The sequence below is a fragment of the Schistosoma mansoni genome, chromosome 6 (genome assembly GCF_000237925.1).
Source record: "Schistosoma mansoni strain Puerto Rico chromosome 6, complete genome".
Taxonomy (NCBI): Eukaryota; Metazoa; Platyhelminthes; class Trematoda; order Strigeidida; family Schistosomatidae; genus Schistosoma; species Schistosoma mansoni.
The window spans coordinates 19,533,912-19,552,496 of NC_031500.1; the positions used below are offsets into that span (position 1 = coordinate 19,533,912).

Below are 18,585 nucleotides of genomic sequence, written 5' to 3' on the forward strand. Positions count from 1 at the left end.
CACACTGTATTTATCCGCGTTTAATGAATGTGAAGGTCATATGGATGATTTGGATTTACCAAAAGATGCAAAATACAAAAGCTTTATTGCACAAGTTGATAAGTCCCTCAAAAGTTTTGAATACTCTACGGAATGGGCTGACCTTATATCTGCTCTAGGACGGCTGATTAAAGTGAGTATTTTTCGCTAAAGGTTTTTAGTCTGAATTAAGAGTTGGGACATGTTAAGCCATAATTTCCGTGTATTTTTTTCTTAAAACTCCATGAAGTTTAGAAGCTCCTCACTCTGGTGGGTTGGTGTCTGACAAGATCTATACACGGTTTCCGTTTGTTATATAATAATATGCCTCGTCTATGGCGTGGGCGGGATGTTATCATGTTTGTTAGATGAATTTAATGAGCAGTTTGTTCTACTCTATTCTGTGGTTGTGAGACATAGCATTTACAAATACAACATCTGTAGATCGTCGGTATTTAGTTATAGGTACTTTAGAAGCATTGCGCTCATATGTTCAGTCCAACAAGTAGACAATGAGCAAGAGCAAAGATTCTAGAAGAATAGAATCGTTGGTTCTCGTCAGCTGCTAAAATCTTCAATAATGCTCATCCTAACATACAATTTACTATGGGACACGAACAGAATTACATGTTCCACTTTCGTGATGTTGCCATACAACGTAGGGAAGACGGGATAGTTCGACGTTCGGTTTATCGGAAAAGTACTTGGAATGGCTTTTACCTAAATTTCAATAGCTTTTGTCCAGTCAGTTACAAGAATGCTTTGATTAAGACACTATTTTATGGGTTAGAAAGAATATGTTCCACCGACAAACTGGAAGAAGAATTTGTAGGTATCATTACCAAGTTTTGATTTGATAATTTCGAATAAATTGAGCGTTGGGTAGATCGTTATAAATAAATAAAATATTTGTAATATCGAAATGAGCAGAAAAATTAGATATTCTGACGTTTCGTGACTCAGTGTAGGCCAATTCTCCAGAGAATAAATAACCAAGAAGAATTGAACGTTGAGAAATGCCTAAGAGACAACTGCTACCCACAGAAATTTATTGACAAATATAGAAAACCTAAGGAAAACAAGACGAAAGTAATTAGGTCAGTAAAAAACCAATATCTATAAATCTTAACTTCAATGGTGATGAGGTTGCAAACAACCAATTAAACACCGCTAGCCAGAACTTATCCGGCAGCCAAACTTAATTCTGTATAAAACAACATGTTCAGTAACTCAATCAAATGTTTACAAGCAGCCCTTTCATGTTACCAACAACTGTGTTTATAAATTTAAGTGTATCTGCCAAAGCGGCTACATTGGCCGAACAGAAAGAAGGGCATATCTTAGATTTCTTGAACATGTTCGTAAAAGCCTCAAAACAAGAGAAAGATTGTAAACAGTGCAATTACTAAACATCTACATGATAAAAGATATCAGGTCGATACCTTGCAATCTTTCGAGGTGATTAGTAAACAACCAAACTCTAGTCGTCTGAAGTTTGCTGAAGCCGTTGCTATCAGGTGTCAAAAACTTGACTTAAGTGTTCAGAAAGAGATGATATTAATCTTTCCTTGCTTTGTTGACAAACCATCTTTCGCTGCATCTTAGCTTTTCATCTTTTTCTTTCTGTCTTTCTCGCATTTGTTACGTGATTGAGTTTTGTTTCAACCATCTTCCAGATTAATAATCTTATTTTATTAAGTTATTAATTTGAAAGATAGTTGAAATAAAACTCAATGACGTGATAAATACGAGAGAGATTTAGAAAAACAACCTGAAGCATTGCTCGTATATCCTGGGACCACCGAGTAAGTAATGTAGTTGTTAGAAAACCGGTACTAGGTAAGGATGGCAAATCGAATGCCCCGACGAGCGATGTTTTATGGTGTTGGAAGGTTAGAAAAAAGCTAGGGGCAGCCAGACCAAAACGTGGCACAAATCCATGAAGTCACTGACAAGTTGACTGAGCCATGTTGGTAGGTGTAGACTACCTGGTTGGGATCCGTTAGATGATAGCAATCGATGGTTAGTGACCTTAAATGACGGCTCAAAATCGTTTGCAATGGTAAAGGTGCATCCACTCTTTGTGTTCTTCCAAATTTCAATCTTCTGAATTCTTCATATCCCTTTCTTTATTCTCTTTTCAAATTTATTTCACTGGATTATACTCCTTGAATAACATCTTCAAACCATAATCTTTCCGATTACCGTTTACACTCTTACTACTTCTACCACTATGGGATTTGAATCGACAATTGTATCTGTGTGCTAATGTGGTATGGCAACTTCAAATGATGTACGTACGTACGAAGTTCTACGTTGTTACTGACTGAACATAAATAATGTGAGATTAAACATTCAAACTGACGTTATGACCAGAGTTAGAAAATTGAATTTTTATTTTTTGTATTTGAAATGGAAGTCATTACTACTCAACAAGGATTTCAACATATGAAAATACGTTTTCAAACAAACTTACTTTAACTGGTGAAAAATTTAAGACATGAATGCAGAATATACCAAGAAATCGTCGAAATTGACCAACTGCCTCAGCAATCATCATTAATTCCTCAGAAATTTGATTATCATGACCATCAGCAACACCATCATTACTCTGGATCTCATTATATTGACTAAAATAACTATTATTATTATTGTTATTTGATAATAATGATTCCACTTGACGTTTAAAATTGACTGGACTCGATAACTGATCAAATACTGTCACTGCATACTGTCAATATTAAAAGTAAAAATGAACCCATCGTGAGATTAATGAGATCAAAAACTATTAATTGATTACTTATAATTAATTATAATCAGTGATATACTGTTTAACATCTATGTGATATGTATACTAAAATACTGCACGACTTTGCAGCGTAGTCCGTCGTATGGGTTCCGGATGATGTTGACGTTCTTCTCAGGTACACCATAATGTCGAAGTTCCCATACAGGAGAACTGTCTTGATGTTTGTATTGAAGATTACGACTGTAATATTGGTTGACAGTTGTTTTGAGTTCCATGTGTTCAACTGTAGAAATGCTGTCCTTGCTTTGCCAATCCTCGCCTTTACTTCTGTATCAGATCCTTCTTGTTGATCGATGATGCTTCTTAAGTACATGAAAGATTCCACCTCTTCCAGAGCTTCCCCAACAAATGTGAATGTGTTGGTGTTCGTGTTGTATTTGAGAATCTTGCTTTCACCTTTGTGCATGTTGAGGCCTACTGATGGAGAAGCTTCTGCTTGAACCGTCGTCTTCACCTGCATTTGTTCGTGTGTATGGGATAGAAGGACCAGGTCATCTGAGAAGTCCAAATCTCCTAATTGATTGGGAGCTGTCCATTGTATTCCGTCTCTCCCCTCAAATATTATATAGCTGTTTCATATTCTTTGTTGCTAGCTCTCCCACATATTTTTACTTGTTGGCTCTAATACGCTTCTTCCCTCGCTTGTTTGCTTCTATGTATTCAACTCTTGCTTTGACTTTCTCTGTTCTCGTTCCGATGTTGTTAATTGTTGTCATCCTGTTCTTCTTTTCCTGAATATTTTCCAGGATTTCGATAGAGATCCATTCCTTATGATGATATTTCATGTGGCCCGGAATCTCCTGACACGTTGAAGTTATTGCTTCTTTGATACCTTTCCAGTTGTCCTCCATAGTAATTTCTCCTCCTCTGAGTAGATCTTGTAACGCTTGGAACACGTTGTTGAGAGCTATCTTGAATTCATTCAGCTTGTCAGTATGTTAAAGGAAGAATGTATTGAACCTTTGTAATTCTGCTTCCCTAGTTATCCAGTACTTCTTTAGCTTCAGTTTCATCTTGGCAACTACCAGGTGGTGTTATGAAGCTATGTCAGCTCTTCTCCTAGTTCTCATGTCTTCCATTGATCTTTTGAATTTCTTACTGATGGAAATATGATTGGTCTGATTCTGTGTAGTGTGATTCGATGAGACCCATGAACTTTTTGTGTGCGTTTGTGGGAGAATATTGTGTCGCCTGTAACCAACTTGTTGGATGCACATAAATTTGTAAATCTGTCACCAATCTCGTTCCTTTCTCTCAGTTCATGTCGTCCCATGATATCATCATATCTGGTGTTGTACATTCCGACTTCGGTGTTTAGGTCTCCTATAAGGATTGTCAAGTCGTCTTTCGGGCACTTCGCTAAGATCGATTGCAGCCTCTCGTTGACCCAAACCTTTATTTCCCGGTCTTGAGACCGGCAGTAAACCTACAGGCGGAGTTTTCATTGATAATGGAGAAAATTAAATATTGGGGAGTTTATTTCAAAAAGTGAGGATGAGTTTTCTGAGTAAAATTACGAGATAATAAGGCTTGGGAGAAGGTAAAGAGTTAATAGATCTGTCCCGCTGTGACCAATTCTAAAGCATGTCAATAAATGCCTCCACTGAATATGCTTATCGTATGGGCACATAACTAGGTAATTTGCATGTACCAACTTGGTTCAAATCAACGGCCATTAATTTCATGGACTGATGTTATATCTTGGTTTGGGTGGCTTGAGTTTTCTCTTAACCTACTCATACTCCAGCCAATCAAGGTAGGGCCTAGTTGGTGATACTTAATACATGTTCCAACTACAGCCAATGAAGGTTCACTGTCTCACAAACCAATTGAGATCTTTGCATGGTGCTCTGTCTAAACTATCTCTTTCTGGCTTTTAACATTCTGTTTTGTTTTCTTTCTGATTGTTGTCGAAACTAACATTTGATGTGTCCCCAAATGCCCTGGTACGGCCGAGAGTGGGGAGAGCCTACTCTCCCTCTCGAAATGCTCTCACATGGCCAGCGAATATATAACCTCTGCCAGGGAAGTCCTACTCACTGCCTTCTCGTGGCGGGGGTGTTGTTTACGAAAGTGAGAGGACGAAAAGCGAATGTCCGGCGCTATAACCGGATTGGTGGACACGGAGGGTCCACCTAGGGGAGTTGGAAAACCCTGATTCCAAACCAATGGTGCACATGGGCTCCAGTATCCTGATGGAACGAATGGCGGAAGAACCTGCTGTTGGTCAACGGCAACCATGGGACTGCATCTCCTCACGATGCTCCACTGCCTTGTGGATCAGACCTTTAGGTCAAAGGCTCGGGGTGTGGTCCCCTAAGAAAACCACCTGCTTCGGTTTGGGCACCCGGGCAGTATCACAGCCCACACACAAATGAATGAAATTATGAACTCTATTGACGATATCCCTGGTCATACTAAAAGCAAGACAATTAACATTATTATTATTATTACCTTTATTATTATTATTATTATTATTATTATTTACCATATCGCTAACTCACCCCCTTTTATCCCCAATTTGTGTAACCTTACTTTTCAACTTATGCAGCAGCTCGCCCATGGTGGAAAATCTGTCCTATCTAAACGATCTCCAGTCACTGTCTGGTTGAAAGTGAATGCTTCCACCGATAATGAATACTGAAGCAGTCTTTCTGAAACCACGTACGCCGTTCAAGCTGGCTTCCTTCAACGTTCGCACACTAATGCATATCAGACAACAGATAGGGCTGGCTATGTCTTTGGAAGGTCTTAATGTTGATGTTTGTTGTCTATCCGAGACCCGTATTCAAGACTCTAGTGAAGTACTACAAATCCGCTCTCCATCTGTCGCCTCGAAGAGCTTGTTCCACGTGCGCTTATCCGGGGACCCTGTGGCATCTTCGTCTGGTCTTGCTGGCGTTGGTGTCGCACTAAGCGCTAGAGCTGAGGCAGCACTAATCGATTGGATCCCCATTAACAGTCGGTTATGTGCTGTTAGATTAGAAAGTTCCATCAAAGTGAGAAGAAATCGGCGTGAGAAACGGTGTCTTTTCGTCATCTCCGCCTATGCCCCGACAGATTGCAGCCCGGATGCAATCAAGGATGAGTTTTACCATCAGTTAACAGTTCTTCTCCAGAAAGCGCGTTCGACAGATATTGTAGTACTAGCCGGAGACTTGAATGCACAGGTCGGGCGTCTAGGCACAGAAGAGAGTCGTCTAGGTGGCCGATGGGGACTTGTTGGTCGCAGGACAGATAACGGGGACCGTTTGCTGCAACTGTGCACAGACCACAACCTGTTTCTGGCCAGCACTAACTTCCGGCACAGTCATCGCCGGTGTGCCACCTGGCGTCCTCCCTCTGCATCCCAAGCCTGGACTCAGATTGATCACATCGCGATCAGCTACCGCTGGCGTGGTTGTGTACAAGACTGCCGCTCCTTTTGGAGTACCTATCTGGAGTCTGATCATGCCCTGGTCTGCGCCAATCTCACCTTACTTTTCAGTGGCCGAAGGATTGACCACCACCAACGGATCGATGTTAGTAAACTGGCTGCAACTTCTGTTGCAAGTAAGTATCGAGCAGAGCTAGCCTCTAGGCTAGCTACCACCCCACCGAAAAGTATAGACGAGCATTGGTCGCATCTTCACGACGCCATGAAAATGGCGAGTAAAGCCGCTTGCGGCTTCGCGAAACGTCCCGCTTACAAGCACTGGGTTTCTTCTGGCTCCTTACAACTGATGGAAGCCCGTCGGTCTACTCCGGGTGACCGTGAGTTTGACCACAAACGAAGGCTGTTACGTATTGAAATCGGGCAAAGCTTGCGTAAGGACCGAGAAGCCTGGTGGTCGGAGCGTGCTAATGAGATGGAAGCAGCAGCTGCATCTGGTAACTGCCGGAAGCTCTTCCAACTCATCCGAGCCACTAGCAGCAAGAAGTCTGGTGTGAGTGAAACAATCTACGAGGATGACGGGATGCCAATCACTAACATCTGTCGACGTCTTGGACGATGGGCGGAATTTTTCGAAGGGCAGTTCAACTGGCCTGCTGCTCCGGCAACATCAACCAGCTTGTCCTGCTCCCCATGGCCGGTGACGACTGATCCACCAAACGAGGCGGAAGTCCGCAAGGAACTCCAACTCTTGAAACGTTATAAATCACCTGGCCCAGATGACTTACCTCCGGCTCTTTTTAAAGATGGTGGTGACTTTCTGGCTAAGGAACTGACTGCGTTGTTTGGAAAGGTTTGGGAGCAAGAAAGTGTTCCAACATCTTGGAATGAGTCAATAGTCGTCCCTATCTTTAAAAAGGGTTCACGTTGTTCCTGCAATAACTACCGGGGGATAAGTCTACTTTCGATCGCGTCCAAACTATTGGCTTCTATCATTCTTCGTAGGTTGTTTAAAACCCGAGAACGATTGACTCGCGAGGAGCAGGCTGGTTTTCGTTCTGGTCGAGGATGCATTGATCACATCTTCACCCTTCGCCAAATGTTAGAACACCGTCATACTTATCGCAGGCTAACAATCGTAGTGTTTCTTGATATCAGGGCTCCTACAAGACTGGCAGGATTCTAATCCTGTACTCACCCTGGATGGTGAGGAGATCGAAGTAGTTGAGAAGTTTGTGTATCTAGGTAGCTATATAAGTGCTGGTGGTGGCGTGAGTGATGAGATTGATGCACGTATAATGAAAGCCAGAGCGGCTTATGCCAATCTGGGCCATCTTTGGCGCCTTCGTGATGTTAGTCTGGCTGTAAAAGGTCGGATCTACAACGCGTCGGTGAGAGCAGTTTTGCTCTATGCTTGTGAAACCTGGCCTCTCCGAGTTGAGGATGTTAGACGTCTCTCTGTGTTCGATCATCGTTGTCTCCGAAGGATTGCTGACATTCAGTGGCAACACCATGTTAGTAATTCAGAGGTTCGGCATCGTGTGTTCGGGCGCAGAGACGATAATTCAATTGGTGTCACCATCTTGAAACACCGACTTCGGTGGCTTGGACATGTTTTACGAATGTCGTCCCAGAGACTTCCGCGTCGTGCATTATTTGCCGACCCTGGGACTGGTTGGAAAAAGCGGAGAGGAGGTCAGTGTATGACATGGTGTCGTGGCATGAAGGAGAGCTGCAAAGGGCTAGCTTTTGTTGGTCCTTCACGACTCCCTGGTTGGGGTCCGAGAGATAGTGCAACACAGTGGCTAGAGACGTTATCGGATATGGCTCAGAATAGAAGCCAGTGGCGATCCTGCTGCAACCTTCTTTTACTTTCTACATAAAGAATGGTTCTAACTTTCCTAACTGAAAGAATCTTCTGGTTGTACATTTCAGCCCGCCTTGTCTTTTCATCCTTTATCTACCTACTTTCATTATTTTGTGTGGCGCATATGTACCTGGTGCCCTTTTGTACCAATATATATGTGTTTAAATAAATAAATAAATAAATAACATTTGATGTATTGATATGTTTTCAATACTATCATATGTTTCGGTAAACGTACGCTGCCAACTTCATTTTTCTTTCACAAATATTTACATCGAGAATTTCCTCTTAATTAGTCTTTGCTTCGCTAAGTTTTTTCTATGCAGATGATGTACTTCAATCTCTGGGTATTAAGATCATTTTCATATTTTAAACGTATGTAGTGCATGGATGAAAAATTGTGACAAACTAACCAGCTTTGTTATTAATTACTATTACCCACCCTGTTTACTCTCAACACTCAAGTACTTCGATTTTATTTTAAAATTCAATTATAGGTCATTCAGTCAAATACAAAATGTGGTTACGTTCCTCGAAGCTTTGTTATTGGTAAACGTCTCGCACAATGTCTTCATCCTGCTCTACCGGCTGGTGTTCATTGCAAAGCATTAGAATGTTACGATGTAATTTTCCGCACTATTGGACCTGAACGTGTCGCCTATGATTTGTATGTTTATGGTCCAGGCTTGTTTGCACTACTCGAACCGTCTGCTATGACGGTTAAATCACCGCTGTTTGATATTTATGAAGAACACTTGCTTCCTCTTGGAAAATTGCTTCATCCATCATTTTTAGGATTATTAAAGGTACAATGGTTTGTGCTTTTCTCCTCATTCCAATTAAAGTCAATAGAATTGGTTCCATTGTTATTTCGGCTTTTTTCAATAGAACTTCTTGGTTTGATTTTAAGCCTTCTGAATGATGCTATATTCTTGATAGTCCTACAACTGTGTGTTTTCCACCCGCTTTCATGTACTATATATGAGTAGATATGATACATAAGTTTAAGTCATTTATTCTCAATCAGATGTTCATTCATTTCGATCCATCGGCAATAATATCATTTTGCACAGCTAAATAAAATATTGCCAATAGTCATTATCATACGTTTGGTGTGTCCTGATGTTTTATATACGCTTCACATGTTATACAGTGTTTTGGTTAGTGTTTTTTTAGCGGGTTTGTTTTCTACGGGATGGGGTCGCTAACCCCATGCCCAGTCCTCCTCCTTTACCCGGGTTTGGGACCGGCAGTAATGTTATATAGTGCAAATATATATTCTGCTTTTTATTCAAGGCCTTATCTAAATACATAATCTAGTATTCATCTTTATATTCGTCACTTACATCTTTCATTGCTTGACATCATGTAGTAGTCAACACAACCAGAAACAGTTGTGAAGTAAGTCGAAATAAGGTTGTCTGGTCTTTGTTTTAAACAGATTTTCGATTATATGTCACCACGACCGTCTGTTATGGGACATCGTTTGGCTATTAAATTCTTTTTGTGCAAACTCTTATAAAGTCAGTCATTAAGTAATTTCCATAAGCTTAACTGCTTTGCTAAAATGTATTGTTTTAGTTTCACCTTCAGTTATATGGACTAATACGCTGATTACTTGCCTACGGTGAGATGACACTGGTACTATTTTTTATCACTGTGTATTGTGTACGTACAAGTGAATCGATATCATGTGCTTAATTCATCAATCAGATTTATGATTATAATTTTTTCTATCCCGTGTCTACTATTTGATTTACACAATAACCTCGATCCAATGCATTATTACTATTATTATTTAAACACATAAATATTGGTACAAGGAAGCACCACATATATATGCGCCGCACAAATCTCATTCGATTTGTGTGAGGGCTGTGATACTGCCCAGGTGCCCAGACTGAAGCAGGTGGTTTTCTTAGGGGGCCACACCCAGAGCCTTTGACCTAAAGGTCTGATCCACAAGGCAGTGGAGCATTGTAAGGAGATGCAGTCCCATGGTAGCCGATGACCAACAATTGATTCATACACCATTTGTTCCCTCAGGATACTGGAACCCATATGCACCATTGGTTTGGAATGAGGGTTTTCCAACTCTTCTAGGTGGACTCGCTGTGTCCACCAACCTGGTTATAGTGCCGGACATTCGCTTTTCGTCCTCTCACTTTCGTGAACGACACCCCCGCCATGAGAAGGCAGTGAGTAAGACTTCCCTGTCAGAGGCTATATACGCGTGGCCATGTGAGAGCATTTCGAGAGGGAGAGCAGACTCTCCCCACTCTCGGCCGTACCAGGGCATTTGGGGGCGATGCAAGCTGAACTCCTATCGGTCTTCTCTCCGTAATCTCATACACTCTGCCTTGAGTGCTAAAAAAATCAATAGCCAGCTTCTGTTCTATATTTCAAGCACACAAACATACTGGGCCACATCACACCATTAATTAAAAAAATTACAATTGTACACAAACAATTCAAAAGTGGTTGTGAATAGATTAAGCTGTAAACAATTGGTTGGCAGTAAATTAGATATAGTAAGCTGTATAATAAAAATCAGTGCGTTAAACGAAATCTTACAGTAAACGAAGTATAGAAATATGGTAATTCAGCTATTTAGTGATTATGCCATAAGAATATATATAATAATAATCTGTAAAATGGCTCCAGGTTTTATTATTTCTTCAATCTTCGATCGATACATCATATTTATGAAGCTAAATAAAGACTAAATTCACTTAGTATTACTTGTTTGAATCTTCCCATTGATGTTTAGGACTGCAGCTGGTCACTGCCAATAAGAGACTAGTAGCTAAGTGGATAACGCGATGGCGTTTGAAGCGAAAGGTACTGGGTTCGAGTCCCAGAGTGAACATCAGCTCTGAGATGCAGGTACATCCAGCTGACGAGTCCCGAATAGGACGAAATGCGCGTCAAACTGGATTCCACTGCTAGCCACTATCCATCTTTCCTTACTGAATAAAGACTGTTTGGTTAAAACTAACTTTATGTAGCCCAGATTTTGCTGTGATATTTCTCCCTCAATTACTATCTTAACGCATTTGTGGGGCTTGGTCGACGTCATGATTCAACTAATTTAAATTAACTGAAATGACTTGCTTAAATTCCTGTCATGTCAGTTAGGTTGATTGAAATGAAAGTTAGGGTTTGAGAGGTTTTAAGTATAGAGTAGTGAGTCACAGGTTTAAAGGTAGAGTCACACACTCAAGTGTATCAGATAATCGACAACACCAGTAATGTTGCACAGTGTAGACTTGTTGAGTAATCATGTTTTTAAAAATAAAGAGTCACATAGTAGACTGAAATTTTTAATAGAACTACTAACAGGAAAGTAAAATCAATTGATATACAACGTAAAGAATTCAGTCGGACAATAGAGGTTAGTGATTTAGTGGCATTTTAGACGTAAATGAAAGTGGTGGTTACTAACCTGTTTTTGACAGCAGCTTAATGAATGACATTCTACTGACGTGATGAGATCTCACAAAATTATGATGTGATAGTACTTCTAAATTTGATAGTTTCAACACATCATTTCACAGACAGCGATGATTAATTACAAAACTTTTATGCCCAAAAAGTTAGTATGTGACACTCATTCTGTTTCTTTTACGATTGTTTGTTCACCTAGTTGGTCTTGGAATGTGTACCTTCTCAGCATACTTTTTATTTGAATATTAGTGTCATAACGTATGAGTATGTTACTAACCGCCGTAAATTTGATATTGTTTTTCCAGGGCTTGCTACCAGGTTTGGAACCAGGAGCAGAATTCTCTGAACGTGGAAATCGAATGTTAGAAATGTTCAGTTCCTCTGTGGGATCTGCATTCTTTTATACGTGTTTGTGGGAGGTAATGTGACTTTTTGCTTGTATGAGATGACATACTGCATTACATATTTCAAATTTCATCCTAATTAAAATGAAGTCCTACTCATTGGTTTCTCGCGGCGAGTTTGTTGCTTACGAAATTGAGAGGACGAAAGGTATTTTAGTGGTCAACAAATTCATCTTCCTAAGCGGATCAGTGTCAGCAAATCGGTTGCTGCTTCTGTTACAATTAAGTATCAAAGCGAGCTATGTTCAAGGTCAGCTATCAACCCACCAAAAAGTATACATGAACATTAGTTGTAGTAGCATGACTCCATGAAAATGGCGAGTAAGGTCGTTTTCGGCTTCGCAAAACATCGCGCTTATAATCACTGGTTCTCTAGAGTCCCCTTAAAACTCTCTGGGGCCCGTCCATCTTCTCTGGGTAACCGCGAGTCCGATAATAGATGTAGATTGTTACGTACAGTAACTGAAGTTTGCGTAGGGACCGAGAATCTTAATAGTGAGGACGTGCTAACGATTTCGAAGCAGAAGCTGTATCTGGTAACTGTCAGAAGCTCTGTCAACTCATTCGAGTGACTGGCAGCAAGAAGTTTGGTGTGAGTGAAACAACATGTAAAAATTATAGGACACCAATCAATAAAATCTACTGACATCTTGGGCTGCGGATAAAGTTTTTTGAGAAACAGTTCAGTTAGTCTGCTGCTCCGGTGACAATCAGGCGTTTTTTTAATCTTTCCTGGTCAGTGTCGACTGGCGAGGTGGAAGTCTACAAGGAACTCCAACTTTTGAAGCGCTACAAATCACCAAGACTAGACGACTTACCTCCGACCTTTTTTAAAGACGGCGGCGACTTTCTGGTTATTGAACTGAGTTGTTTGCAAAATTTCAAGAATTAGAGAGTGTTCCAACTTTTTGGAATGCGTTGACAGTCGTCTCTATCTCTAAAAATAGTTTGCGTTACCTACTCAGCAACTACCTTAGAGTAAGCTTACTTTCGAGTGCTTCCAAACTGTTAGCTTCCGTCATACCTCGTAGATTGTTCAAAATCTGGGAAGGGTTGACTCACGAGTAGCAGTCTGATTCTCATCTTGGTCCAGGATGTGATCATATCTTCACCCTCCACCAAATGCTAGGACACTGTCATACTTACTACAGACCAACAATCGTACTGTTTCTTGACATTGGTGCCGCCTTCAACTCGTTGGACAGTACTGTTTTCTAGGACTGTCTGTTGAAGAAGGGTGTGCCTGAAAAGCGTATTAACATCGTAAAGGTTTTATATACAAACACCTCAGGCAGAGTGAGGGCATACAACAACTTCTCTCCATTGTTCCATTAAAGCAGTGGGGTTTGACAGGGTTGCCCAATCTCATCATTCCTCCTCAACTTTGCCATCGATGATGTTCTGGAAACAGCTCTGATGGATGTAGGTAATAGTGGTGTGGATCTGTTGTCTGGAAAAAGACTTCTCGACCATGAGTATGCGGATGATATTGTCTTACTGTGCGTTGATACTCAAGCCATGAAGTCCACACTTAATCAGTTGGCAATTAGTGTCCGTAGGTATGGTATGTGTTTTGCACCTTACAAGTGGAAAGTACTTCTACAAAATGGGCAGGACCATTTATCTGCACTCACTTTTGGTAGTGAGCAAATAGAAAAAGTAAATAAATAAAATACAGGACCGTGTACTACTACTACTACTACTACCGTACTATGTACTTCTATAATTCTTCGGAAAAAGGCTGTAGATGCACTGTCTTACTAGAGCATTTCATGATTGAGGATTGACTACCCCTACTCCACGGCATATCAGAATAACTGGGAAGCCTTTTTCTGCAGAGATTGTCACTTTGAATATATCATTGTGACAGATCAAGATTCATGTATTTTGTCTGTGTACTAGATTTTCGAAAGCTGTCAATTGGCTGTCATTATAATATTCTAGTTGTCACTGACTTTCATTAGAATTTTGATACAGCAAACACCTTAAATAAAAAACAATATCTTTTTCGTTCACCACTGGTTGTAACTGAGTTTTACCGACTACAAGTTTGTTGTTGTTCAGTTGAGAGAATTCAGTCAGCACATGAAAATAGACACTATAAAATGTGGAAAGTGTCAAAGTTAGCTTTAATCTCAAGGTTCATATAGGATATTTGAAGGTTTATATACAAACTTGATTTTATGGAATCTTCTTGAAACATGTTAAAATTAGTAACAAAACTGGTAATCATCCATTTAGGATACAACACTTGGTTCGTTGGTTTACTGGAGCGAGTTAATTAGGAGTTATCTATTAAACAAGAATTAATCGAGGTATTTTGAATGCTTTGTTAACTTGTGAAGACTATTCTAAAGAAGTTCATCAAGGTTCTCAGTTGATCAAACTATTAATATTTTTATCTTAGTGACCTTGAAATTTTTTTCAAATTCTCCATCTGTCACAAAAATAAATTGTTATATCTAGAGCTTTGATTCTTACTATGCCGTGTACTACTAGACTACTTGAACGATCGAACCCCGCTACATCTCAAGAGAGAAGACAGAAGACTAGTAAGTAGGAACTTTATTCCCCAAAACAGTGTCAAAATCTAGTACAGAAATCTCATGTATTTATAGTTTTTTTTGGCTGAATGTAAATCATCATTTCGGACAACTAATAGGCACATAGGGGTCATTCTAATCCATCCAATAGGGAAGCTACACGTCGACATTCTAGAATATTCCCCTAACAATGATTGGATGTAATGTCTTCGGCTCTTTCTAGGCTTTTTGAGGCTTCCTAGAGTTTATCAACGAGTCATTCTTACATAAACAGACTTTTGTTTATATTAATAATGGTTGTCAAACTTTTGAAAGTACATCTCCTTTTGAAATTCGTTTTTTCTTTTCTTTTTAAAGCTTCTCATTCGATGTCCATCTATTCGACAATATGGAATTTCATTTATTCTTAATCATTTAAATAAACGTAAATTATTAAATAATCAAAGTTATATTTATGGTTTAGATAAAAATATTCTTGTAAGTTTAAAAAAATGGTTTATTTATTTGTTATATGAATTAGTAGCTTGTTTTTATGTAAGTAGATTGTTTGATTATCATAATTAAGTCTTACTCACTGCCTTCTCGTGGCGGGGGTGTTGTTTACGAAATTGAGAGGACGAAAAGCGAATGTCCGGCGCTTTGACCGGGTAGGTGGATAGAGTGAATCCACCTTGGGGGGGATGGGGAAACCCCGATTTCAAATCAATGGTGCACATGGGCTCCAGTACTCTGAGGGACCAAATGGCGTATGCATCAATCGTTGGTCACCGTCTACCATGGGTTTGCATCTCCGTACGATGCTCCACTGCCTTATGGATCAGATCTTTAGGTCGAAGGTTCCGAGTGTGGCCCCCTAAGAAAACCATCTGCTTCAGTCTGGGCACCCGGGTTGTATCATAGCCGTCACACAATTGTATGGCGCATATATATCTGGTGCCCCCTTGTACTAGTATTTATTTATTCAAATAAATAAATAAATAAATCATTAAAGAACATCTACTTAATTATTAATAGATAAAATATCCCAGATAGGAAATATAAAATATCGTGAGACGAATGATTTGTTCAATGCATATGTATACATATATATCCTGTCTAATTTATCTCTTTATAGGTAGAGAGTTTATGTTGTCTGTTCGGTGACAGTGTTCTACTGGTACAACGTGATGCTCTAGATTTTATTCTGTTAGCATTACCAATACATTTTTATTCGAAAATAACGCCGACAACAGAATGTAATCCATTTCAGTTTATTACTAGCCAATCGTTAACAGTGAAAGATTTTGCTAAGTTATGCACAGCTTCATTGTCTATTTTACTACGCCGTGATGCATCTTTAAATCGTCGTTTATTTGTCTGGCTCAAAGGTGGTCAGTCAGTTGAAGGAATGGTTATGGATAGTTTAGATAACCAAGTAGGTGTTAGCCAATCAATGACATGGGCAGACATAGTCATGGATAAAGTGGGTGATAAAGATGTTTTGGTAAGTTATTTATAAAAGATTTATATATATATATATATATATATATATATATATATACAGAGAGAGAGAGAACGAGAAAGAGGTAGGGAAAAAAAGACTCGTCAAGTGCTTATATGTTCATCCTGTTGTTGATGTCCATAGTGACACTCAAACCCAATACCTATCTCTTCACTCGCCAGCTGAGTTTTCACTCAGTATTATTTCTATTCTTAAGAATTTATATTTTTCCGTTCCTGATATTCACAGTTGAACTGACAAATTTATAATAGACACTTGTTATTACAGGCAATATAGAGACATTCGCTCAAGATGTCTATATCCTAATATAGTCCGATTAGTTTTAATCTTGTTTATCAACAGTGGTAAAACAATTCTCTTACGTATAATATTCTGTTAAACGCTATTGGTTTGTTGTATCTTTTGGTATGCTATTTTGTAACGCTTCCTAAGGGCAATTTTATACTGTATACATACATTTGATTTATACCTGTTGTGATTGCTTGTGCCTCTGGCTGCTCACGGGATATATATTCCCCACTTCGAACTTGGACTTCTCACTCTAGTTAACGGGGTTGAGACGCGTCAGAATAGCTAGCTTATTGGCCTTTGATCACAGAGTCTTTGTTCCGTTCTCAGACTAGGGAACTCGTAATCGCTTCGAACATATTACCAACATTGTCCGTCGAATTAGGTGGTCGGCAAACTTACGTAATATATGTTCCAATTACTTCAGTTGATGAAGATTTACTACCCCGTCAATCGATTTACCATCCTTACCTTTTACCCGATTACTAACCAAGGGCATCGCTTACTCCGTTGTCCGGAAATACATGAGTGATGCTTCGAAGACACTTTGTCGGATAGTGGTAACCTACGAATATCGTCTATTCTAAATGACCATGCTTCACACCCATAAAGTAGAACGAAGTGAACTTCTGTTTAGTAAACCCGTCCTTTTGTTGAGAGACGGATATCTCTTCTACTCCACAACTGACACGAGCTGGCAAAGGACAATCGAGCCTTCTGGGTCCGTGCAGAGATTTCGTCAGATACTAGATCATCAGGACTGATGAAACTTCTAAGATAAGTGAGGCGATCGATGCGTTCAACTAATTCACTTCCTATCATTAATTCAAGAGATGACGCAAGCCAATCTTGAAGCAACACTTTACATTTGGAGGGAGAGAACCTCATCTCAAACATTCTTGCATTGTGGTTAGGAGACTCTACATTTTGCTAGCATCTTCACCAAACACAACTATGTCATCTGTGTATTTCAAGTCAAAAAGTGATTCTCCTTGTAGAAGATCATGAATAGGTTGGACTCTGAGGAATCTTCTTTCTGTAACTTTTCTACGTCCAGTAAGTCGCAGATAAATACGTGCTCGAAATAAGGTATAATTCGAGTATCAACACATGTCCCAGAATGACCAGCAGTCCACACGCACCATTAGTTTGGAGTTAGGGTTTTCCAACTCCCCTAAGTGGACCCTCTGAGGGCTATCATTGCCTGCTATACCTACATCGGTGATGCCACAAAAAGTAGCAGTGGGGTCTCCAAATACTCGGGTCATAACTCGTGTCGGTCCTTTATGTTGCCGTGATGAGGTCAAATAAATGACTGCACTTGGGTTTTGTACGCGCGCATCGGATACATAGCATACACCGAGGACACAAAATTCTAGAGTCTTAGCTAAAAAACTTGCTGTTCGAATATTACTGTTGTCACACTCCTGTAGGTCAACAATTAGACTTCGCCGTCGGGCGTTAATTTGCTTAGTTTTAACGTTCTCTTGCCAACCTGCCTGGTATGGTAGGACTTAAAGGAACGTGTGTTCTGGCCAATATTACTCGACTGAATCATCATGATAAGCAAGCCGGACCACCACGTCAAAGTAGCAGATGGTTGTTTCATGTTACTATCATTGCTGTTTATAAATAATCATTTATTATATTAATTTTAAGGAACGAGTATACTGCGCAGCAGTTCGCTCTGCTCTATTTTACGGCTGCAAAACGTGGCCATTAAGAGTAGAAGATACTCGTAAGTTACTAGTATTTGACCACAGATGCCTTAGAAATATTGCTCGCATCTGCTGGGATCACCGGGTAAGTAATAGTGAGGTTAAACTCAGGGTATTAGGGAATGATGGTAAGTCAGTTGATGAGGTCATGAATCTTCATCGACTGAGATGTTTGTGCCACGTGTTATGTATGCCTGATCACCGATTACCACGACGCGCTATGCTGATTAGTATTGGCGATGGTTGGAAGAGAGTTAGGGGGGGCCTAGCTAAAACGTGGCATCAGTGCTTGAAGTCACTAACTTCTAGTCTGAGCCATGCTGGCAGATGCAGACCACCTGGTTGGTGTCCGCGTGACTATCGTAACCAATGGTTGGAGACTCTGTGTGACATGGCTCAGAATCGATCACAATGGCGTAGGTGTATACATTCTTTATCTTCCCTTAAACCTTGAGATTAAAATTATTTCATAACTTTTTTCCTTCCTATACTATATCCTTATATACAACCTTTCTTTATATACTACCATCACTAAATTAATTACTTCTATGAATCCGGTGTTCATCTTGTTGTGATAATGAGGTATGGCAACTTGGACCGATGCATGAATGTGCCTG

At 39.9% G+C, this 18,585-nt stretch overlaps 1 protein-coding gene and 1 non-coding gene across 2 annotated transcripts in view; both read left to right on the forward strand.

Annotated features, from left to right (window-relative positions):
- Positions 1–40: 40 nt before the first annotated feature.
- Positions 41–18,585, forward strand: part of Smp_164120 (dopey-related) — a gene marked incomplete at both ends in the record, with an annotated part of 25,258 nt that continues 6,713 nt past the window's right edge. The window contains 5 exons of the mRNA XM_018798533.1: positions 41–172; positions 8,565–8,873; positions 11,820–11,933; positions 14,819–14,960; positions 15,580–15,944. Coding sequence (XP_018653465.1) covers positions 41–172; positions 8,565–8,873; positions 11,820–11,933; positions 14,819–14,960; positions 15,580–15,944 — 1,062 coding nt within the window. The remainder of the gene's footprint in view (positions 173–8,564; positions 8,874–11,819; positions 11,934–14,818; positions 14,961–15,579; positions 15,945–18,585) is intronic.
- On the forward strand, positions 10,867–10,932 carry Smp_tRNA_02069_Gln_TTG.1.1. Its single transcript has one exon. It is a non-coding gene (tRNA).